Below are 24,352 nucleotides of genomic sequence, written 5' to 3' on the forward strand. Positions count from 1 at the left end.
CCTCAGAGCAGCCTTCCAGTATCTGAAGGGGGCCTACAGGGATGCTGGTGAGGGACTATTCATTAGGGACTGTAGTGACAGGACAAGGGGTAATGGGTTGAAACTTAAACAGCAGAGGTTTAGATTGAATATAAGGAAGAAATTCTTTACTGTGAGGGTGGTGAGGCACTGGAATGGGTTGCCCAGGCAGGTTGTGAATGCTCCATCCCTGGCAGTGTTCAAGGCCCGGTTGGATGAAGCCTTGGGTGATATGGTTTAGTGTGAGGTGTCCCTGCCCATGGCAGGGGGTTGGAACTGGATGATCTTAAGGTCCTTTCCACCCCAAACTATTCCATGATTCTCTGATTTACCTGTCTCACCACAGAACCATTCAGGCAGCTCCGTCTCCTCCTGCTCAGCTGCCGAATCCATTATTCTGATAAAATCACTACTGCATGGGGCTTCGGAAGACAAAGCAATCCTTCCATACACCTCATTGCCCCAGCAACGGCTCAAGCTCCTTTTTTGACCATCCCACCTCTGGAGGGAGCTTCCAAGTGTCTGATGCTGTGTCCATGGCTCAGATGCCAAGATCACTTTATCCCAGGTTTAAAGCTGATCCCAAAAATCACTGTTCACGGCCAGTTTTGCCTCCATTACGTGGTGCCTTGGTCACTGCAGCTCTCCTGCTTCAAAGGTCCGGGTGCCAGCAGCTCTCCCAGATGCAAGGATGCCATCCACCCTGGGGAAGGAAACAGCCACCAAGCAACAACAACAGGCTGCAGGGCCAGGAGAGACACTTGGGGTGCACAAGGGGAGCAGAAAGACCCAGCTTCACTCTGTAACCTCAGCATTCCTGGTGGCGTTGTTAATGTACAGCCTGTAGGCACACACCAAGGAGTTTTCTGTTTCAGACTGGTTCATGGGTGGTTTGGGGAGGAAACAGCAGAAATCAGCAATCCCCCCTCCCCGGGCCTGGCTCAGCTGCGGATTTCACCTCCCTCCCCCCCTTAGTTTCACACCAAGAGGCACTTTATTATTGCAAACAAGTGATTTATCCAAAAAGAAACAGGAGCCCTTAGAAGATAACAGCACATCCTTGACACGACGTTAACACGCACATGGAATTTAACATCCCCGCGTTGCATAAAAGGCACAGGGAAAGACGTAGCCGAGCGCAGCAGGGAGGCAGGAGACGAGATCAAACAGATCACATCAAACAGAGCAAAACCTCCCCATCAAAGCCAAGGCGACTTCGCGTGTCTCTGCTCAACAGCACCGACCCGGGGCGGAGGAGGAAGATCCTCAGACGTGCGGGAAGCACACACCGGCTCCAACAAGGGAGTTCCTGTGCCTCGTGTGGGACAGCGCCGCTTATCCCGGTGCTGAGCCCTCTGCATGGGCACGCAGGATTCGCCCCGGGAGGAAGGCAGGGCAGGGGCTGGGAAGCATCCTCCGAGGCTGGCAGGAGATGCTGCTGTTACAGACCCCATTGTGCTGGAATTCATGAGGGAGAAAGTCAGGGTGGAGCCAAGCACATGAAAACTGAATAAAGGAGAAGCCACCCAGGGAATGGAGGTGAGCAGGGAATGGAGATGAGCAGTGAAGGGAGGTGAGCAGGGAATGGAGGTGAGCAGTGAAGGGAGGCAGCAGATTCCCACCTCCTGCAGCACTGGAAGGGGTTAACCAGGAGTAGGCAGAAGCTGGAATCCAGAGAGGCTGTGGCTGCCCCATCCCTGGCAGTGTTCAAGCCCAGGTTGGACACAGGGGCTTGGAGCAGCTGCTCCAGTGGAAGGTGTCCCTGTCTGTGGTAGGGGTTGGGACTGGATGAGCTTTGAGGTCCCTTCCAGCACAAACCAGGTTGTGGTTCTATGACACCACAGCACCCTGACCTGGAGCCTGCCTGCACTGCATTACATGGGGATCAGCACGCAGCCCAGATGGCCAAAGTGGAGCCGAGCTCACCACCACCACCCCAGCAACAGGAGAAACCCTCTCCGCAGGTCCCATTGCAGCAGCACAGCACAGTCTCCCTCCCCATCTGCACCCACTCCTGGAGATGCTAAGTAACACCCTGGAAACCTTCCTGTGCATTTCCGAAGAGAAGGGAGCCTTCCTCAGGCAGTGCTTGGCATGAGAACAAACACAGCCAGCCTCCTGTGGCTTTATAAAGCATTGGTTTATTTATCCATTGGTGTGTCCCTGGCATCCTGCCCTGTAGACATCCCTTCTCCAGGCATGACAGCTCCTGCCTGGCCCCACAGAACCCTTCAGGGACGTTTGAGGACAGCAGTGATGGCATCGACTGCACTACCCAAGGGCCAGCAGCAATAACCCAGTGGCAGGGCAGGGGCTGGCCCTGTGGTACCTGAGCAAGGTGAGCAGGACAAGGATGGTGCCCAAGGCATGTTCATGGTCATGAGGCAGCTTCATGGCCAGGCTGGGAAGTCCACCCATGCATTGGGGTCGGGGTCGGTGGGGTCCATGGCCAGGGATGGGCTGGGATTGCGCTAGAACCCTGCACCCCTACAAGACAGCCCAGGAAGGGCTAAAGAACCAGGGCTGAGCTTAAATGGGCTCCTGGGACCATGGGTGGGGGTCCCAGGTGAGGCTGCTTGGGGCCATTAAGGACTATTGGTGGCCTCAGTGCTCTGGCAACTGTCTCTAAAGCTGTCCTGTGGAAAAGCAGGGAGAGAACTGTGAGGCTGTGTGACACAGCTACTTGATGGCATGTGAGGAAGGGTAGTTGTAGGCTCATCAGCCAAAGGCAGCTCATGTAGATAAAGAACAACTGATGAATAATGGTTAGATGCCCCAAATCCTCCTGCTCTCTTGTCCAGACTCTTGATGGAAAAATAGTGTGGGAAAAATAGGGATAAATAAGGAAAACCCATAACGAAGCCCAAATAGGGTGAGCAGACCCATGCAGAGGTGGGATCCAGCCAAGAGTGCTGCAAAGCCAGGCTTGTGTCCTTCCATCATGATGGAACACGGCTGATGTGTTTTACAGGGCACCACATCACTTGCTGTGGGGTTATGTCTTAGATGCTGCAGGCTCATGGACCAAGGGGTGCCAGACCCATGGCAGTGTGAAGGTCTGGATTGCCTCCGCGTTTCCCCCCATTGTGTCCTCAGAAAGCCCTGGGAAGGACTTCGGGGAACGCTGGCTCAGCCTCACAGCAGCAGGATAACTGCAGTAACTGAGCTCTCCCTTTAGAGGTCAGCCCAGCATCAGAACTGGTCCGACAATCCTCTGCAGGCGGGTGTGATTCCTGCCTACAGAGGGAGGTGGGTTCGGAAGCTCCTCCGGGAGCGCAGGGTTTGTCCCAGCACCTAAAGATGAACCTGGAGTGTTGCCTTCGAGAGGCGTGAGGACCTGGTTCAGGAACAGCGACGGCCGCCGCTTGGGCTGCTCGGTACAGATGCTCACAGACACCAATGTGGTGGACGGCAAATGGTGTTTATTGAGAGAGAACACGGTGTTATATAGCCTAGGTTTACGATGTCATTTCTGTCTGCTTGCATCGTAAAACTGGTATCATCACCTAAACGCTACTGGCTAACTGGAGAGGGGTCTTATCTTTCCATACAGCAGGATATCTTCCGGCCGCCAGGCCCTATCTGCCTACATTTCCCCCCTCCCTATGCTTAATTAAATTAGCTAAAATGTAACAGTCTTAAAGAATATATATATATCGTAAAAGTAAACTAAATACATCCTACTCCTATTCTCTGCTCTATAACAGGATATATATCAGAAACTTGGATGGAAAACATAAGGCACACTAAGCAAGAGGTAACAGGAGGATAACTGGGAATAACAGGGTATAACTGGGGATAAGTAAAGGAAATTCTGAACAAGAACATTCAAAGCAGTTGTTGGCTGCGTTTTTAAAGCAGTTGCCGGTGTTCTAATAACATGATGTTAACTCTCTCTAGCCGGCTCTTTACAAACGACATGAGCTTATTCAGTATACAAAGGCACTGCGTTGGCTGTCGTTTGGATCTAATCGGTGCAGAACTCTCAGGTGCAGGCTGGGTGCTTGTTGGCTTATCGTCCTCTCTTGTCACCGGGGTATACGGGTTACAGGGACGTCCGATAATCCAGTCCTGTGGATAGAAACTCATGGCAGAGTTAAGCCCTTTATCCGCAACTGCCTTAACAATCACTTGTATGTCCTTGGGGTTTACTGGCGAATAGTGCCTCTGTCCCGCAGGTGCCACCCGGACCGGGAACGTTAACGTGGCTGGTGAGCTCCGGTCGGCGCACGCAGTTTGTATTCTCGTCCACTCTGTGAGAGGGATTTCTTCCCCTCGAGGTCCCTGTTTAGTTTGGGTGGGAATACTTTGGATTCTGATTTTGTTTATCTCTGTTTCCTCCGCCTCTAAACTTGAACCGGTTGCGGACCACTCGTCCCACCCGTGTCTGGTTCAGAGCCGGAACTCGACTGGCGGCTACTTCCGGTTTTCGGTGCCATTTTGTTGTGCTCAGGCCCCGCCTACTTTTGCGGGTTGGCCCCTCCCTCTGCTCGGGTTCCGACCCCGCCCCCTTCTCCGGTGGGCGGGGCCGTTCCTCCCCTTTGGGCTCGCCCATCCCTCCGCTCGGGGGGTGTGTGCCCACATGGGCACTGTTCCCGATGCCCTCGGATCGGTGTCCGCCCTGCACCCCCCCCCCTCCCCTTCTCGTGCTCCCTCCCTCTCCCCGCCAGGAGCATCCTCGCCTCGCCCTTCGCCTCACTGCTCGGCGCCATCTTGGGGCACATATGGCGGTGGTCTGATCCCGACCCCCCTGGCTCCCGCTGCCAGTGCACCTCAGAGGGATCCAGCCTGGTTCTGTCCCTCCGCGAGCTGTCAGCGCCCGAGGATGGAGGGGTCATATCGCCCTCTTGCCGACCTTCCGGGCTAATGGAGTCGTCATGGTCTGGGGGGGGCAAAGTGTGTGTGGCTGCCCCGACTCCTCACTTCGGGGTGGCCATCAAACACTCCCTTACTGCCTTCCAGGTTTCCTGCTCTTCAGGGCCTTCCACAGAGCATGGGCGACTCTGCCTCATGACTGAAGATGTTTCCCACTACCCGAGGACATCGTCTCCTCAGCTGATGCATGAGTACATTTATCCCATGATTCTGGGTGGAGGGTATCCACTGGTTGGGCAATAGCCCCAATTTTCACAAGTCTCTCAACAACGAGTAAAACCTTTAGGATTACAATCAATATCCCACTGCTTATGTAATTCTGATACTGATACAGGGGTAACGGATGTACAGGGGGGTAATGCAGAGAAAATTGTACAAGGGGGATAAGAGGATTCCTTTGCTTAGATAGGGGTGTTGTCTTTTGTGAAGTACCTGACATACCGGCCATTGACTACTGATAACCCCAGGAGAAGCAGAATGGGCGCCGACCAAACCCTAAGGCCATGTCTGAAGGTTGAAAGGTGTAAAGATTAAGAAGAGGAAGACTCATTTACTTCATCTTGAAGACCCCTGCCCATGACCAGAAGGGGCACTGCGCAGGTGCAAAGGACCTTCCAGCTCATTATAATACGAAGCACGGATAGATACTAAATATGTATAGGGGGATTGAGCAACCTCATGTCTATGTATACCTTAAGAGAATAAATGTAAAGGGAGAACACCCCTGAGGGGTGCATGCTTTGGAGGAGCGATCCCCATGCACCTCAGCGCTGAATAAAAGCATACCTACTTTACAACTGCAACTAGTTGTGGAGTCTGTCACTTGGAGCATTGTGTGCAGTTCTGGTGTCCTCAACATAAAAAGGACATGGAACTGTTGGAACAAGTCCAGAGGAGGCCACGAGGATGATCAGGGACTGGAGCACCTCCTGTATGAAGACAGGCTGAGAAAGTTGGGGCTGTTCAGCCTGGAGAAGAGAAGGCTGCGTGGAGACCTCATAGCAGCTTCCAGTATCTGAAGGGGGCCTACAGGGATGCTGGGGAGGGACTGTTCATTAGGGACTGTAGTGACAGGACAAGGGGTAATGGGTTGAAACTGAAACAGCAGAGGTTTAGACTGGATGTAAAGATGAAGTCCTTTACTGTGAGGGTGGTGAGGCACTGGAATGGGTTGCCCAGGGAGGTTGTGAATGCTCCATCCCTGGCAGTGTTCAAGACCAGGTTGGATGAAGCCTTGGGTGATATGGTTTAGTGTGAGGTGTCCCTGCCCATGGCAGGGGGGTTGGAACTGGATGATCTTAAGGTCTTTTCCAACCCAAACTATTCTATTATTCTATCCGTGCATCAATACAACCTTCACAAGAGCTTCCATCCTCCTTGCGGGTCCGGGAGCGTCTTCCCTCTGCCAGGCTGCTCCAGCCGCTCCAGCCACCGTTCACCCGTCCAGGCGATTCCCGACCCCCTGGGTTCCTGACTATCAGGCTTCCCGGGTTCACTTGGGTTCCCTGCTATGGGGCCTCCCAAGTGTCCACCGGGTACCTGCCTTCCAGCTTCCCGGGTTTCGGCACCACTTGTTGCCTTCGAGAGGCGTGAGGACCTGGTTCAGGAACAGCGACGGGCCCCCCTTGGGCCGCTCGGTCTAAATGCTCACAGACACCAATGTGGTGGACGGCAAATGGTGTTTATTGAGAGAGAACATGGTGTTATATAGCCGAGGTTTACAATGCCATTTCTGTCTGCTTGCATCGTAAAACTGGTATCATCACCTGAACGCTATTGGCTACCTGGAGAGGGGTCTTGTCTTTCCATACAGCACAATATCTTCCGGCCACCAGGCCCTATCTGCCTACACTGGAGGGAGCTAAGAGCAGTCAGAGATTCAGGACCCTTCCCCAGGCTCAGCTCAGCAGCTTTCCTGATACCGTTACAGACTGGAGCAGTTCCAGGGGGAAAAGCCTCGTTAAAGGAATGATGCTCAGGGATGTGATCCATCCCCTGTGACAGAGCAGCAGTTAACCAGGACTCAGTCATTTCCTGCATGGAGCCTGGTCCCCAGCCCTGTGTCTCTTTGGCTTTGCCAGTTTCCAAGGTGAAACATGATTTCCAGTTCCTGCTTTCCATCCCTGAAGACTTCAGAGGCACAAAGGGCTCTACCTGCCCGACAGTCTCTCCCATGGCAGCAATCCCATTAAGCAGATCCTGCCTGACCCCACTGGCTTTGTGCACCTTTGAAAAGGGATTTACCTTGACCCGTGCTTTCACACCCCCCCTCCGAGCAGGGAGTTCTGCTTCAACTGCTTCAAGTGAGGATTTAGAGAGCTAAAGATTAAATGTAACAGACAGTGAAGCCTGGCAGAGCGGGTGGCACAGCAGAGACAGTGGGAAGAGCTTCATGGCCCCAGACCCCCAACAACTGCCTGGATCAATGGGCTGGCCACTGTCACATCAGGCTTAAGAAACAGGGGCCAGGTGGGATCTCAGTCCCGTGGGTCCCCCCCAGCACCCACGTTATTGCTGAGCTGCACCCTAAGCTCAGAGCCCCGGAGCTCCCCTGTCTCAACCACCCCTTCCTCCACAGGTGAGGCTCACAGTCCTCATGTTTTGGGGTTTCTAATGGGTATCCACAACTGGGGCCTACATCAGAGCCATGTTCAGCCCTGGAAAGACCCATTTTGCTCCAGTCTGGGAAACGAGAGCCACGAGGAATCCTGCAGGCATCACATCTTCCTGTTGGAGCAATGTTGTTGTGTTGAAGCTTTTTAAATGACTTTGGAATAAAAAGGGAATAAAAGAAGAAACACTTCAAAGTGTGGAACACATCTGCATGATGACAGCTGCCTGCCAGGGTGTTCCTGTCAGCACAGCCTTGTTTGCAGTGAACAAGCCGATTTGTATTTACTAGCAGGCAATTAAGTGTGAAGCATTCCCGGTGGGATGAGCCATCCCAAGTGTCCATCACACCACCCTCATCAGCACAGCTCCTTTGCCACAGCCAAATGCTTCTCCTGCCATGTGTGCAGCAGGAAGGTGGTGGGAGAAGGTGAAAGCAATGCAGGGACAAGGTGGAATCATCTGCAGCGTCCCTCTGCCAGTCTGTGCCCTGGCAGTCCCTGGATAGACCAGTCCCACAATCCCAGACTGGTTTGTGTTGAACGGACCTTAAAGCTCATCCAGCTCCAGCCCCTGCCATGGGCAGGGACACCTTCCACTAGAGCAGCTTGCTCCAAGCCCCATCCAACCTATCACACCATTAGTTCCCAGTTGCCTCCCATTAGAGCCATCAAGCCTAAGTATGGGTGATGTGTACAGAGCTCTGAAGCTTTCCAATGGCTACAGGCATCAATGGCTGTAGACAGCAGATGGTGGCTGTGCTCAGCCTGGCACAGGGCAGTTTCTCTGATAGCTGATGCTCGGCCACATCTGGTGGTCCAGGAGCAAAATCAGTCACAGTTTCAGAGAGGATGCTCCCATCTAAGCAGGTTTAGGGCAGCACAAGGAGGAGGAGAGGCAGCACACACCCCTGATTGCTCACAGATGCCTGCAGCAGAGGTTTGCCCTTCCCGCTGGCATGATGGATGGCTGGGAATCACCAGTGGATGGAGTGAGAAAAGACAAAGCCTCCCAGAGCATCTGCCCTGCAGCCAGGGTTTGTTCCACAGTCATTAATGTAGCAGCTCATCAGCACTAAGATAATTACAGCTCTTTACAAATGCAGGTTTTGCCTGAGGATGGGAGGGGGGGAAGCAGGAATCCTCTTCTGGGCCTTCTGATACATTCTGAAACCTTGGGATGATCCTGAGGAGTGCATGAAACAGCATCCAAGCTACTGCCAGGATAGACAGTAGCTCTCCTCCAGTGGTACCCGGAGCAGGCTGGGTGGGAAAGATGTTCCTGGCATCTTCATCAACCTTAGGGAGATACCCACCATCCCCACCACGTGGTGCAGCAGAGCAGGTGCCATCACAAATAGAACTGTTTGGGCAGGGAAAAGCCCCCCCCTCCACCAGCTCCCTCATTTCATTTGCTCTGAAGGCAGCTGAGCCCTGAGCCAATGTCTTGCACCACTGCCTGCCCCTCACCCTGCCTCTGGTCTGTGCTCCATCACACCTCAGACTGCAGATGTGCCAAGAAAAGCCAGTTTGGGGAGCATTGTGTCTGCACTAACAGCAGGAGAGGTTCTGTCCCCCCCATGCACTCATGGGGTGATGCATCCCCCTCGCTCCTGGTCATTGTTTCTATTCACCCAAAGCTATCACTTGGCTCAGGGTGTTACAACAAATCTATTTCAGCTTTCCTCCCCAATTCCAGCGGTGAAATCACCCAGGCTGGGTGCTGAGGAGGAAGAGGGGGGGATGAAGCAGGACTCATGTAGATGAATGGGTTTCTTTCATCCAGCAGAGCAGACACCTCAGCTCACCTCCACACCCTGCTCCATCCATCATCAGCCACATGCTCCCTACACACTCCTGAGCACCTCATCACCCAGAGCAGTGCTCTGCTCCAGAGGCTGCTAATTCCCATCAGGAATGAGCTATTAGGTGGGGGAAGCTGCAGCTCTCAGCAGTGCCCATGAGCACGTGCCATAGCCCAGGGGTACACACAAAGCCCCAGCAGAGCCGGATACAGAGACACAGCCTGGAGAAACTCATAGACCAGGAATCTACTGCTACTAAACACTAATGCTGATGAGTTTCCCTGGAAATGCTTATTGCTTAATACAAAACCAAATCAAACCATCCCTTCAACCCCTTCGACACCAAGGAACCTATTGGTGAGGCCAAGCAAGGAGCGCAGGGCAGAGGGGGAGGCGAAGCTGTCACTGGTTTCCCTGCTCCCATGGATGCTATGGAAATTCCTGTTATAATATATACACACCATTATCAAAAAGGGCCAGTAAGAAACTGGAGAGGGGCTTTGGACAAGGGCCTGTAGGGACAGGACAAGGGGAATGGCTTTAACCTGCCCGAGGGGAGACTGAGATGAGCTCTTAGGCAGAAGCTCTTCCCTGTGAGGGTGCTGAGGCGCTGGCACAGGGTGCCCAGAGAAGCTGTGGCTGCCCCATCCCTGGCAGTGCTCAAGGCCAGGTTGGACACAGGGGCTTGGAGCAGCTGCTCCAGTGGAAGGTGTCCCTGCCTGTGGCAGGGGTTGGAGCTGGATGAGCTTTAAGGTCCCTTCAACCCAAACCACTCCGGGATTCTATGGTTGTATGGAATGTTACTGGAAGGGAAGGAGCCCAGCTTGCTGCTGTGTGCTGGATCAGCCCTGGAAGGAAGGACCCCACCAGTGATGCTTCATTAACTCAGAGCCACATGATCTCTGCTCTCCATCAGCCACATCAGCCCCGGCCACCACTCAAGTGCAGTGACAGGGAATGAGAAATGAAGAGGACAAATTCACCTCTGGGGGCTGGTGTCTTAAATGATGGATGCTCTGCAGGGCTCATGTGGTATGGAGCGGCCGCGTGCTGTGCTCTCTGAAGCATCTCTTCTGTTGCCTTCTCCCACTGAAAAGCCACTTCAACTCGCAAATAATCAAGAGATAAAAGGGGAAGAATGATTAAATCAAGCATAAAATAAGCAGGAAGAAACCAAACCACAAATGAAATCCAATGTTCTCTAAAAATCTGAAGTTTATTCACTAGAATTCAGTGAAAGGAACATTCATTTTGAAACACAATCAATACATTAAAAAGTTGAAAGGACGAGTAGCAATGAGACCAGAAAGAAATTCAGACAAGTTGGTCACTGGGGAGGAGCTGTCCCCAGTCAGTCCCAGCTCCGCAGTGCTGGGACAAGGGGAATCACTGTATTTCTGTATTACCAAGAGGCTTTTCTAGCTCATCACTTCACCCAAGTGGGGCCTCCAGGATTCAGCACCCAGAGAGGAGCAGGAAGCTCCAGCTGGAGAGCAGGGAGCCCTAAGGGGCAGAGGGAATGTGGAAGGCAGCACACCCCAGGAATGTTTGCTGAGGGACCTGCCCACCCCATCCAAAGCCAAACACCAGTGGGTCAAGAGCTATCAAAGACAAACAGTCGAGCCCAATGGCTGGGCACCAGCTGCCTTCTGCTGGCGTTGGAGGGGGGCAAGAAGAGGAAAAACTTGCTTTGGGCTATAATCTGTCAGCTTTCCAGCACTTGCTTTACTTGCTGCCCATCACTGTTTGCTCACAACCACAGCCTTCTGCAGAGCAGCTATTGCAGCCCTTACCCCTGTGCAGGGCTGCAAGCTCAGCAGGGGCACAGCTCCTCCAGAGTCAAGCAAACAAAGCAGCACATTCATTCAGGTAAGTGAAAAACACAACCAAGAAGAGCCACATGGACTGGGTTTGGGTCTTATCTTGCCAGAAGCTCTCTTTGTATTCCTGATCCCAAATTCAAGGTGGTGTTATTCCAGGAAGATGCTTTATTGATGCTGGCAATGCAGGCGGCTTGGGGCTGGAGCTCCCCAGGCTCCAGCTTGGCATGGCAGGAGAAGAAGAGAAGGTGGAAAGCCCTGTCAATCCCATGTGGATCCTGGGATATGGGAAGAGCAATCCTCAGACATGGCCAAGCTCCCAGCCCAGCCAGGGAGCACCAAGGGGAAATTCATCCCTGGCTTCAAGAGCATCACCATGCACCAACCACAGCATCTCCTGCCTGGGGAGTTAGGTAAAGCCCCAGTTGGACAAAAGAATTTAAGCAGACAGAAGGGGAAGCCCCAGCTGAAATCTGTGGGTTTTGGGTTTAAAAACAACATTTGAGGGAGAAATCACCCAAATCCACAAATCCAGATTAAAAACAAAGCTTCAAAAGTAAGAAACAGCAGTTGATGAGCGCAACAAAGCTGCCTGAAAGCAAAGATGTCCCAGTGGTGTGTGCAGAGAGGGGTGCTGGTAACGGGGTTTTGGAGCGGGCCCTGGGTATGGAGTGGAGCATGAGGTGACAGGAGGTGATGTCCTTGCATTGCACAGGCAGTGGGAGCAGCAGCAGGAGTTGCCTGTTCTCCATGGGAAGGGGTGAACCACACCGCTTCACCAGACACCGCACACGAGGAAAGGAACAGTCCGTAAAGATTCCCCATGAATAGAAAATGCCAAACTATACAAAAATAGATAAAATCGACCGTTTTCTTATGTGTATAAAAACAAATAAACAAACAAAAAACCCCCTAAAGTCCCCAAAATGCAATACAGAATTACTTGGTAGACTGACCCAATGTCAGTGGTTTCATCGCAGGTTAACAGCCAGAATGCATCCCTTTGAGGCAAAACCTTCCATGCATTCCAGGGGTTCCTCAAGGGGAAATTCCCTTAACACCCTGGTGAGACAATCTGAAGCCCTTTTTCATTAAGAAGCCTCCATTACCACTCTCAGATCTGAGTTCCTCGGGTAAGGCAGGATCTGACTAACGGCTGGATGCAGATCAGGACCAGAAGCCCTGTTCCTGTTCATCCCAGGACACACGGGTGGCTTAGGAAGAGCAGCACGTCAGGCAGTGAAATCCAATCTCTCTACAGCAGTGATAATTTACAGGCTGGGATAGCACATTGAAAACTCTTCATTTCTTTGGGTTAATGGAGCAGAATATGCCAATAATCCAGCAAATGAGCTCCAAAACTGCTTCTGGAAAGCTCATTTAAAGCCAATGGATTTTTGCTTCATTTCATTCCCATCCAATTAAGGGGAGAAACCTTTGGTATAAAGTCAGATTATCAAGTCTTGGCTGTATTGCTTCACCCACTCGAGTCTAGAAGCTGTTTGCACTGAGCCTTCCCACGACGTACCTACAACCAGGATTACCCCTGGAGACATGCGCTTGCAATGGAACATTCATCTGAGCACCAAGACACTTCCACACCTCACCAAGACTTTGGCAAAGGCTGCACCATGGAGACACAAATGCTACAAGAAACCCCCTGAAACCCACGAGGTGCCTTTGGTGACACGCTGAAAGGAAAGGGTAAGTAAAACACCATCAAGGAGCTGCTGTCAGGGCAGGCAGAGGCTGTGAATGCCTGCAGGGCCAACCGGGTTCTCTTCTGCAGGCTGGGGATGCGGAGCAGGAGCAGCATCGAGAGCCAGGTTTGTCCCATTAAATCCTCTCTGGATGTGCAAAGGGATGGGAGGAAAGAAACGTGGCACTGCAGTGACTCCCTGCAGCAGGACTGGGTGAAAATGCTGGGAAATGGAGGTTTCAGCCCATGGATACAGAGATGGGTCTGCTCTAACCTCAGCAACCTGCTCAGGGATGAAAACACAGACAGAAGCAGGTGGGCAAAGCCTGGCTTTGCCTTTCCCTGCTCCTTCAACACACACAAGGACAAGGCAGTAAAGAATCACTTCTCAATAGGAAATACCAGCACCTTATTTTGCTTGGGAGGGGAGGGGGAACCAAACCCCAACCAACTCCTTGGGCCTGTAAATCTGGCAATGGCAGGGAGCTGCTGAGGTTTCCAACCAGAGCCGCATCCCTGCAGGGCTGTGGGTCAAGAGAGCAGCAGGAGTTGGCAGGAAAAGTGAGTCAGGGCCGGGATGAGCTGCCCCTTGCCCTGCACTTTGCTCCGGAGAGGGGAGAAAACACCAGAGGCAGCTCTGGAGGAAACTCTGATGTTTCAGTTCATGATCGCTCCTTTTAGTGCTACAGATTCTGCTGCAAAGCAAAGCAGAAAAGGGGCGACTCGGGGGAGAACAAATCCCATTGTCAGGAATTGAATTAAAATGAGGATCGAGGGAGGGAGGGAGGGAGGGAGGAAGCAGCTTCGAGAGTCATGGACAGGGAGGTTTGGTTTAGAGACGATCATGGGGTGAGGACACGGGAGATGCCTCCAGGACCAACAGCCTCTGGTGGATGCTTGCAGGAGCTCATCTCAGCTCGTGTCCCTCCTCCATGCTCCTGCAGACAGGAAAAGCAAATCCCAAACCTGCAGCGACCTCCAGCTCTTCCAGTCAGGAGGAAGAGGCCGTGGAGCCCAACTGAGGCTGTTACATTCTGTGTTCCAACCATCACAACGCTTCCCTCGCATGAGTTTATGCAAAGAAAGCAACCCTCAAGTAATGGAAATTAAAGAAACCAACCCCCAGACCTTCCTTCCGAAGGAAGAAACAACACCTGCAACTCCACAGCTACAGGCACGAGGCAGATTTAGCTTATTCCAAAGACCTCATGGCACAGGAGAGGCCTGGGACAATGCAGGGAATGGTTGCAACTGGAATTCTACACTTGAAGGCAGATTGTGACAAAGAAGGGACTGGTGCTTTGTTCTCAAGAGGGGCAGCACACCTCTCCAAGTGTGGCATCTCTGAGCAAATCAAAACTAGACCTGGGGATGCAATCAGCACACACACACCAGCTCCTGCTCTCCTCGGGGCCAGGCAAAAGGGGTAATAAATAAGAGTGTGACTGCAAAGTTCCCCTTTCGCCTGCGCCTCCTCCATGCTCGCTCTGGGAACAACATCCCTCCATCCCAAACAGAGGCTGAGATGGAAACATTCAGCATGAGCCTGACCCAAAACGTTTCACCAAGAAGAGGAAGAACCCCCCCCCCCCCCCATGTCCCTCAACAGCTTCCCCCAGGCTCCAATCCTGCAGCAAACCCCCAGCCCTGCCACGGGTCCATTCCCAGCTCTCATTCCAGCAGCAACGTGAGCACACACGGGGGCAACAAGAAGGTGCCTCAGTGTTAACACCCAAATCCCGCAGGTGAGCCCAAGCCCTGGCAGAGCATCCCCAGCACCAAGAGCACAGCCAGGGCAGCAGCAGAGGAGCTCAGCCCACCCAGGTCTGGTTTCAAGTCACTCACTGCTTTATTTCCTCCCTCCCTTTGCAATCGCTGCTGCTCCCTCCCCGGAGCAGCTACTCAGGGTCAGTGTGGCTGAGGGCAGCGCTGCGGGTGCCGGGGGGGGCTCTGCCTTTCAGGGGCTCTCCGCAGCGCTCTGGGCTCTGTGTGGAGCCGCTGGGATGCTGTGGAACACCCTGGGCAATGCCCACGGGTTTACACTTGCTGCGCTTCTCCGGGGAGCAAGCGAACCCAAAGCCCGGGGGCAGCTCAGGCTCTGTCCCACCAGTGGGTAACAAATGGGGCAAGGTTTTGGTGGTGGCTTCTCCATGGTACCTGTAGGAACCGGCTGCCTCCCGGGACCACCTGGCATCAGGCTGCAGAGGCAGGTTGTGGGGCCTGAGCGGGTGTCTGCTCAGCTCCGGCTCTGGAGTCTCCCCAGAGATGCTCTGGGAAAGAGGCAGGAAAGGGGACACGGAGCCCGGCTGCTCTGGGGGCTCCCAGGCACCATCCATGGTGGTGGCCGGAGCGAACCCCCAGAGCTCCATCCCCATGTCGGGGTCATGCTGGAGGTGCTGCAAGCCCGGCCAGCTCAACCCCCCATCGGGAGCCGCCGGCTCACCCTCCTCCTTGCTCCTGCTCCTCCTCGCTCCACCATCCCGCTTGGCCCAGAGCCGGCCGGGCTGGGGACAGCTCCTGGCAGCCTGGGGCTCGGCGAGCTCCAACTCCAGGCTCTCCGTGTCCAGCGACCGGCTCCTGCGGTCCATGGAGAGCGGTGCCATGGAGGGGCTCAGCCCATGCAGGCGCAGGTGCCGGGGCAGGCTGGTGACACCCCAGTCACAGCTCTGGAAGGAGCCCGGGGTGAACCCCGGGGACATTCGCTCGTCACATTCAGCCAACGACTCCTTCTGCCCATAGCTGTCCTCAAAGGCCTCGGCAATGTCCTCGCCCGCAGTCATGTCAGGGTGCTGCTCGCACTCCCCTTCTCCTTCCTGCTCCACGTCGACCACGTCGAAGGTGACCATGGTGGGGAGGGCAGGGAGGTTCTGGGTGAAGGAGGAGCCAGAGGCTGAGCTGCCCAGGCTTTCAGACAGGCTGGAGAAGAGGGTCCCGCTGCTGGCAAACTCCACCAGCGCCTGCGAGAAGCTCACGGCGTGCTCAGGCTCACTGCCTGCCTGGGGCTTGCTGCTCGAGGTCTCCTCTCCACCACCATCCTCGTGCTCCGGGAGCCGGTAGCCAGGGAACATCCCTGCTGTGGTCGGGCTGACGCTGCCATGGATGGAGTCCCGAAACAACCCACAGTCTGGGTCTGACTCGAACCCTGGGTTGTTCTGTACCAGCTGAATAAGGCAACTTCCAGCTTTTTGGCTGTTGTAACAGTTTTCTGGACACAGAGTCCCTGGAAAATCCCTCCACTCTGGGTTTTCAGCTCTAGCCACCGAACCCACACTGTTCCCCGCTCTGTTTGGGGCATGCGAGGCCACCTGCTCACCACCAAGGCCACTCTTTTTGCCAGCTGAGCTGGCTGCTCTGGTTTTACATTCAACACATTGCTTCTCAAGGGGACACTTCTCCTTGCTGGGAGCATCAAGGCGTTTCAAGACCGGCTCCCCCTGCAGCTCCCAGTAGAGCAGCTCTTTCTGAATGGCCGCCAGCTCCTCTCCTTCCATTTCCATCACCCCTCTTTTCTGGTCGATCATCTGGATCAGGCTCTTCTCGGCAGGGAGGCAGAAGTCCAAGAAGTAGCTGAAGATCCCGGGACGGGGGATTTTGCTCTCAAACAGGGATTCCTCCCCATGAGAGGGACTCATCAGCGCGTCGAACTCATAAAGTGCATCACCACTGTAACTGTCCCGGGGCAGACGATCCTTCTTGAGCTCACCCAGCCCATCCCCAGCGTCATCCTCAGGCCCCGGTGTGGTGGAGTCATAGTAACCTTCATCACTGTTAGGGGCAGACTCTTGCTGGTCACTCTGTGGCGTCAGGAGGTCAACGCCATCCATTGCATCCCCTATGTAGGGGTGGGCTTCAGCCTCGTGCGAGGCGTGGGTCTCCAGGCTGCTGCTCGATACCTGGGCTCCATAGCTCCTGTCAGCTGCCACGTTGCTGCTCCACAGCTGGTGGAGGTACTCCTCTGCCTCCTCGGGTATGGCCATCTCCTCCCCACCGCCCTGGTAGGTGACGAGGCAGGAGCTCCTCTTCGCAGCATCCCTGCTGCGCTCCACAGAGATGGAGCTCTCGGCGATGTCAGGTTCAGCAATGTCATCTCCACAGCCTGTCAGGGAATCGAAGCTCTTCAGGGATGCTGCATCTCCCAGGATGAGGCTCAGCAGGTCCCCAGAGTTGAGGCAGGAGGGGTCATTGTCCATGAAGTCCGGAGGAAAAGCCAGCAGTGTGTTACCAGGGTCAAACTCCGCACACACAACAGCGTCAGCCTCTGGTTCTGTATCCAGAGCATCCCTCTTCACTGTCCCTGTGTCACACTCAGAGCTGCCCTCAGCCGTGGTCAGGCAGCCAGGCTCAGCCTCCCCACAGTTATCAGCGGTGCCCATGGAGTGCTCATCCTCTGGGGCCCCTGGGCAGGCTGTGCCAGGAGGGACGGGTGCCAGTCCCATTGCTTCTATAGCACCTTGGCTCTCCGCTGGCCCTCCGGGAGCTCTGCCGGCCTCCTCCGTGTCCCCGCTCCACTCGGGCAGCTCAGCTCTCTCACACTCGGCCACTTTGCTCTTGCGGTGACGCCGGATGCTGCTGAAAAACCCTTTCAGGCCCTTTTTGGGTCTGGGAAAAGAGGATTTATCTCCATTGGGCTTTTTCTCACAGCCCTCAATGCTCCCGGGTGGCGAACCGTCCTGCTGGCCACAATCAAACCTGGTGCTGGCATCTACAGCAACGTGAGCGCTCTGGGAGCTCGGCAAAGGGCCGGGATGCGGGTCCCTGCTCCCATCCGCAGGGCTTTCCAGCTGCGCCCCACTACCTTTATCATAAGCAGCACTGCTGAGCCCATCGTGGGTCTTACATTTACTGAGGCCCTTCTTAGAGTTTGCCTTGCCCTGGCCTTTGCTCCTGCCCCCAAAGAAGCTGGGCAGTGTACAGATGCTCCTCTTCCCTCCAAACAGCTTGAACGCCGTCTTCTTCAGCTTCCCAGGTGCCGGCTGTGGCTCCGCGGCTGCGATGGAGGCACTGCCCTGCTCAGGGAGCTGGTCCCTGCTCTCATCCCGCTGCTGGTCACTGGCACAGGCCACTGACTGTGTCCTGGTCTGGGCAGGCTCCTCCGTGCAGCCTGTTTCCATGGCAGCTTCCTGGTTTGGGTGCATCTAGCTGGAAAGGGTGACTCTGGGAGCAGAGTTCTCTTCTGGGCATGGAGATGGAGGCATCACAGCTGAGCTAAAGCAAAGAGAAAGGGGAGAGATGTGAGAGGAGGGCAGCGGATGGTGCAAAGCCAGAGATGGAACTTGGTCACCAGCTGCAACTGGAGCTGCAAACACCTCCAAAAGCCACTCAGCTCCTTCCATTCCTTGAAATGGGCATAAAAACATCACACTGCTCAAATACACCAGATTACAAGTGCAGGAAAACCATTCCCACTGCCCAAGGACAAGCAGGTCTCATCCCTGAGCCACCTCCTTCCAAGCCCTTTGGCTTCCCAGCCCGTTTGCCACCAGGTTCAGGTACCAGCCACTGCTGAGCTGGCAAACACAGGCTGGAACAGGGACCAACACCCACCAGACCCCATCCCAGCCCTTGTGCCAAGCTACAGGGAGCAGTCTGATGGGGACCCAGCCAGGATGCCGCTCACACTGAGCACATGCCCAGGAGGAAAGCTGCTCTAATGCACTTGTTAGCTCTTTTTAAGAGGATTGCGGTTGTTTCCCAAAGCATCTCTCCAGCGAGGGGGGAATCTGCATCCAAAGCACCCACAATGAACAGCCCTGATCAGATTATCCCAGGAGCAGAGAGGGAGGTTTTAAATCTGATCCCGCATTGATGTCGGTAACACGAGAACCACAATAATACCGTTTCCTTCGCCAGCCTCAGGCTGGAGCAGCACACACGTAGGAAGGCCAGGCTGGACACAGGGGCTTGGGGCACCCTGCGCCAGTGGGAGGTGTCCCCTGCCGGTGCACGGGCTGGAGCTGGATGAGCCCTAAGCCCCCTTCCAACCCAACCCAGCCCAGGTTGCTCCAAGCCCAACCCGGCCCTGAGCGCTCCAGGGTCGGGTTTAACCCCAGCCCCGCTCCGCCCCCCGGCGCTGGGCCCTACGGAGCGGGGGGGGGGCCCCGGTTCCCCCCTCCCAAGGGCTCGGTAGCGGAGCCCCCCCCCCCAACCCCCGGTACTCACCGGCGGGGCCCGGGGCAGCCCAGGCCGAGGGGCCGCCGGGTCCGCGCGTCCGCCCGGCGCGGCCCGAGGGGCGGGGCCTGCGTCACGGCGGGGGCGGGGCCTCCATGACGTCACAGAGACGCGGGTGGCACCGGGTCCTAATGCCCGCCCCGGCACACGCGGCCCTGCAGACCCTGCTCGCAGCGCCCCATGGCACAGCCCCATATGAGCAGCGCAGTGGGGGGGACACCTCCTGCCTCCAGCAGAGCTCCACGTGTCCCTACAGCCACACACACACGGGAGTGCAGCATGGGAGCACAGGAGACACCCGCAGCTCCTCCCATGCCTGGAAACAAGCAACATAAATCAGGGAGAAACGTGCCTGTGCTCTGCAGAGAACAGTCCTCAAAGCTCCTAAAGGCCATGTGCCTCTGCGCTTCCATTTGGGATGCAGTTAGGGCAGCATGGACTCAGCGATGTGGGATGCATTCTGCTGCATCCCAAGGCGCTGTCCGGAGCAGTGTGGTTTATCCATCAACTCCCTGCTCCAGGAAGAGCCAGCAAAGCTCCTCCAGTCAATGAGGGCGATCGCTGATGCCCAAGCATTGTCCCCTTTACTCATCAGGAGAGCTGGAGTGATGGAGAGACCCATGGAAAGTGGAAGCAACTGGTGGGCAGCACCCCTGCCTGGATGCCCTGCTCCAGCCTGAATTCCCTTCCAAAGGATGCTGGGTTCTTTGATTAGGAGATATTTTATGAAACAGATCACATTAGTTTAATAAGAACATTTTTAATTAAAAACAGCCCCTGCCCAACCCCAAAAGCCCCTCGGCCATGACATGAACACAGGAGGCACTTTAGAACCTCTGTGAAAAGGGGTTTAGAAGCAGCTGAGGTCATGAAGCCTGATGGTGCCTCCCTCCATCCCACTCTTACCCAGGAGGAGAGGAGGTAAAAGCAGCCCTTACTCCCCTCCCTTCGCTCTGTGCACCTTTTCCCACCCACTTCTCCAACCAGTGTCAACTAAAGATGTAAAAAACCTCCAGGGAAGAGGGTTTAGAGTCAAACCCAGCTAAACCAGACCCTGCTTTACCATCACCCTGATGCAGACCAGGAGCTCAGGTCCCTGTTTACTCCCCCTCTTCCCATCTTTTTGCCCAAGCACTGCTTTTTGGAGACACCTTGTAAGCAGAAATGACTCCGTGATGACAAATTCAGGTGGTTTCACACTGGCCAAGTGTCACAGCAGCTTTTAATGTGGGTGCTCAGCACATGTACGGGGCAGGCGCCCCTCGCACTGGGCCGTGTGTCATGGCTGGTGTCGGAGGTAGTTTGCCAGGGCCATTGGGATCTCCAGTTTGCCAATTGCATGCAGGTAGGCAGCTGGCTTCAGGATGCGCTGTAGGGCCAGCCGGCACTGAGCCATCAAGGATTTGGGATGAGCTGTGAAAGGAGAGGGAGGAAAAAAGGAGGTGGATGGTTACCTTCAGGACACACAACCCCACTCCCCTCCAACCCAGGTATGATCCCCAGCAAAGGATAATATTATAATGCCAGAAACAATAATAATTCAATGCATTAATGAAAAGCAATGTCTTTGCTAGGCCTGTATGTGCTTACACCTTGGATGGAGCCCCAAGCTCTGCAGTGTGTGTTTTATGGGAGTCAGGCACACAAAGATGGAATCTTCCACCTTCATACAGAACTATGCATTTTTTCTGGACATAGGCAGCTACAGGAAGGCCAGAGCTGAGCAGCAGAAAGGATGGGAACAGTGAAAAGCAGCCTCTAATGCAACAGATGAGGGTGGTGAGGCCCTGGAATGCAGTAGCACATGTGTCAAAGCCACCGATTCAGTCACCGGTGGTAGACCTGTTCTCCATGACTTATGATGTCCTTCTCTTGCTCTGTTCACAGTTGGCAACTTAGTCTTTTGGCCTGAGCACGTCAACCATTGAGGGAGAGGAAGGAATAAGGAGTCAGTGATAACACTGCAGAGTTTGAGAGACTCAGGCAGTCAAGTGATGCTGCAAAGGGAGTTGATGCTTGTGGGAAAGCCTGGGTAAGGCTGGTGGGAAGCACAGGTGAAGGGAAGGGGAATCTAAAGCAACCTGCACCCAGATGGAGAATGAATCCTCATTTCCAGCCCCGGGGCCACACTCACAAGTTACCTCTTGCCTGCAGCAGCAGCTCCAGGCTCTCACTGTGTGGTGTGGCCTCATACACTGTGATGTTGGGCAAGTACACGTTGGCTCCAAAGTCAATGAGCAGTCTGATGAACTCACTCCTGCAGCCATGCCTCAGGCAGGTTTCCAGCAGAGTCTTGGGCTCCTTGATGTGGGCGATCACACTCTCCTCGGTGCAGTTATAGTTGGGATCAGCCCCGTAAAGCAGCAGCCTCTTGAAGCACTCCAGATGCCCGTATGCAGCAGCCAGGTAGAGGGGACCAGAGCAAGCCACCCAGTTAGCCGCCCACTGGGGCAGCCTGGCTTGAACATTGGGTTCTGCACCGTGGTCCAGGAGCTGCTGTAGGATGTCCACATTCCCATCCCGCGCAGCAATGAGCAGTGGGGAGCAGTTGTTGTAGATGCTGCCACAGGGGCTGGCCCCTGCCTCCAGCAGGACCTTCACGCACTCCCAATGGCCATTGCTGACTGCAATGAAGAGCGGGGTCTGAGCCTTCACATCCAGGCTGTCCAGCTCTGCCCCATGTGCCAAGAGCACCCTGATGCACTGGGCACAGCCCCGGGTGGCCGCCAGGCGCAGTGGTGTGCTGGGGATGCCCCAGCCGCTCTGGCGGTTGATGACCTTCTTGTACCTGTCCTGCCATAAGAGGATGTCCAGGGTTTGGTGGTTGCCTTCCGCCACTGCTCGGTTCAGCTCCTCACTTTCTCTGTTGTTGTTGTTGTCTTCATCTTCTTTGGGCTGGAGCATGGCGAACATTTTGCTGATGTCCATGAGGCTCATTTTTGTTGGTCTGTCTCCGGTTTGCCACTTTCATCATAAAGGGAAAAGCCACAGAGCTATGGGATGAGAACATAATCACCACCTCTGGGTTAGAACCAGCCCCTGGCATGAGCACCATACTTTTGTTATTGTGTTTTGAAGGACAAGTTCAGGAGGATTCTCCATTTCTTCCCCCAAAGTCACCATCCCTGGAAGTGTTCACACACCATGGAGGCGAGGCCCTCAGTGACATAGAATCATACAATCATAGAATAGTTCGGGTTGGAAAGGACCTTAAGATCATCCAGTTTCAACCCCCCTGCCATGGGCAGGGACACCTCACACTAAACCATATCACCCAAGGCTCTGTCCAACCTGGTCTTGAACACTGCCAGGGATGGAGCATTCACAACCTCCCTGGGCAACCCATTCCAGTGCCTCACCACCCTCACAGGAAAGAATTTCTTCCTTATATCCAGTCTAAACCTCTGCTGTTTAAGTTTCAACCTGTTACCCCTTGTCCTATCACTACATGGGTGAGTGGTAGCCTTGGTAGTGCTGGGGAATGGTTGGACTTGATGATCTTAAATGTCTTTTCCAACCTAAATGATTCTATGATTCAAGAAGACAAATAATATCAGGTTGTGATGCTGCTGACATGCTTATGGCCCTGCCTCCATGGGTGAAGAAACCCATGCAGGAGAGCTAAGGTGAAGGTCACTGTTGAAGCACATATATGGGCCACTTCCCTCAAAATGCTGTGATTGAGAACACGCTGACACCTGAATCTGGTGTTGCAGTTCAGATGCTGCATGGGGAGTCCCCAGGCTTTTACTTTATTATCTTTATAACTGTTTAATGCTGTACTGTCAGCATTGCAAGGACTTCACACCCTGCCACTTTCAAAGGGGGTGCGTTTCAAAACGGATGAGGTGAATATGATGGTGGCCAGTTTAAGGACTCTGAGCATCACCCTTCCCAAAACTGTGCTGATACTGGGAGTTAGCAAAGCCCCTGCTCTCTCCTGTCTGCTTGAGCTGGGCTGCAGGAAGGGTCTGGCAGTGTTCAAGGACAGGCTGAATGGGGCTTGGAGCAACCTGCTCTAATGGAGACCCCCCAGGGCAGGGGGTTGGAACTGGATGAGCTTTAAAGTCCTTTCAAGCGAAACCACCCTGGGGTCCTGTGATTTCTGCAGTGGAAGGTGAGGGGACACTGAGCTGGTCACAGCACGGCTGGGACTGGACCCCAACACATCTCCAGGACACAGGATCCAGCCTCACCATGGCCAAGCAGCAGCAGGGGGAGGAATGCAATGGCTGGGCCGGCACCTGAGCAGCTGGAAGTGCAGCCGTCGGGAAGGGCGCTGGAATTCCTCACCCCTCGGGTCACAGCTCGGGTTTCCCTGGGCAGCTCCGATCCTGCCTGGGGTGAGGCAAGGAGCTGCACTGAGCAATTGGCTTCTTTCTGCAAATGGAGCAGGAACAGGGAAACCTTAGAGCAGCTCCAGTGCCTAAAGGGGTTACAGGAAACCTGGAGAGGGGCTTGGGACAAGGGCCTGTAGGGACAGGCCAAGGGGAATGGCTTGAACCTGACAGAGGGGAGACTGAGATGAGCTCTTAGGCAGAAGCTCTTCCCTGTGAGGGTGCTGAGGCACTGGCACAGGGTGCCCAGAGAAGCTGTTCTGCCATCCCTTGCAGAAGTTTGGAACTGGGTGAGCTTTAAGGTCCCTTCCAACACAAATATTCTATAGTTCTATAATATAACAAGCTTTGGAGCTTTGGACCCCCTCACCAGCATGGCTAATGGAGGCAGGTTTAATGCAGATTCAATTCAAAAAGAAGGCCCAGCTTTATTCCCAAAGGAAATGCACTGGAAACAGAACACACATGTCCAAAGGGATGTCACTTTGACAGTGTAAGTGTTCACATGGGCAGCTCAGAGCTGCTCCTCACCCAGAAGAGCCCAAACCAGAGCTGATGGGATAGAAGCTGTGCATCTTCAGACACCCCAAAAAGAGGTTCTGACTGGAGCTGAAGGTGACAGAGAACACACCAGTTACAGCTGGTTCCCAGTTACCTCTGACTGCCCGATGCTGCCTGGGCAGCATTACGCTGGTCCTTACCTGGTGATGCTCAGAGCCAGGGTTGGTGGGGCAGCAGTGGTCCCATGGCCAGGTCCTCCCTTGGCTTCAACAAGGAGAGACGAGAGAGGATCCTGCTGTGATGGGATGGACGTTGCCTCTGTGCGGCCGGAGCAGTGCAGGCTGTGGAGCTCACAGCTGAAATGCCACCGCGGGCAGACAGGCCAGGGCGCAGGGGCTAATTTTAGCCCCTCGGGGGTTTTATCTTACCACTTCCATTCTTGGAAAGCTCCCCCTGGGTAAATATAGAGAGGGGCAGCGACGTGGGGGGGGCTGGGACAGGTGCTGGGGCTGCCTGACCC

The 24,352-nt window shown here is 54.6% G+C and overlaps 2 protein-coding genes across 2 annotated transcripts; both read right to left on the bottom strand.

Moving 5' to 3' along the window:
• Positions 1-14,429: 14,429 nt before the first annotated feature.
• Positions 14,430-19,043, bottom strand: AMER1 (APC membrane recruitment protein 1). Its single transcript, XM_034064052.1, has 2 exons — positions 18,986-19,043; positions 14,430-18,031 (listed from the first exon to the last, which is right to left on the bottom strand). Exon 2 carries the CDS (start codon positions 17,959-17,961, stop codon positions 14,725-14,727), a length of 3,237 nt encoding a protein of 1,078 aa, XP_033919943.1. The 5' UTR covers positions 17,962-18,031; positions 18,986-19,043; the 3' UTR covers positions 14,430-14,724.
• A 1,230-nt stretch (positions 19,044-20,273) lies between these two features.
• Positions 20,274-21,965, bottom strand: ASB12 (ankyrin repeat and SOCS box containing 12). The gene is given in 3 exon segments (XM_034064249.1): positions 20,274-20,407; positions 21,136-21,934; positions 21,936-21,965. Coding segments are annotated over 3 exon segments (963 nt in total).
• Between the last annotated feature and the right edge of the window lie 2,387 nt (positions 21,966-24,352).

This window comes from Melopsittacus undulatus, chromosome 6, assembly GCF_012275295.1.
Source record: "Melopsittacus undulatus isolate bMelUnd1 chromosome 6, bMelUnd1.mat.Z, whole genome shotgun sequence".
Classification (NCBI taxonomy): Eukaryota; Metazoa; Chordata; class Aves; order Psittaciformes; family Psittaculidae; genus Melopsittacus; species Melopsittacus undulatus.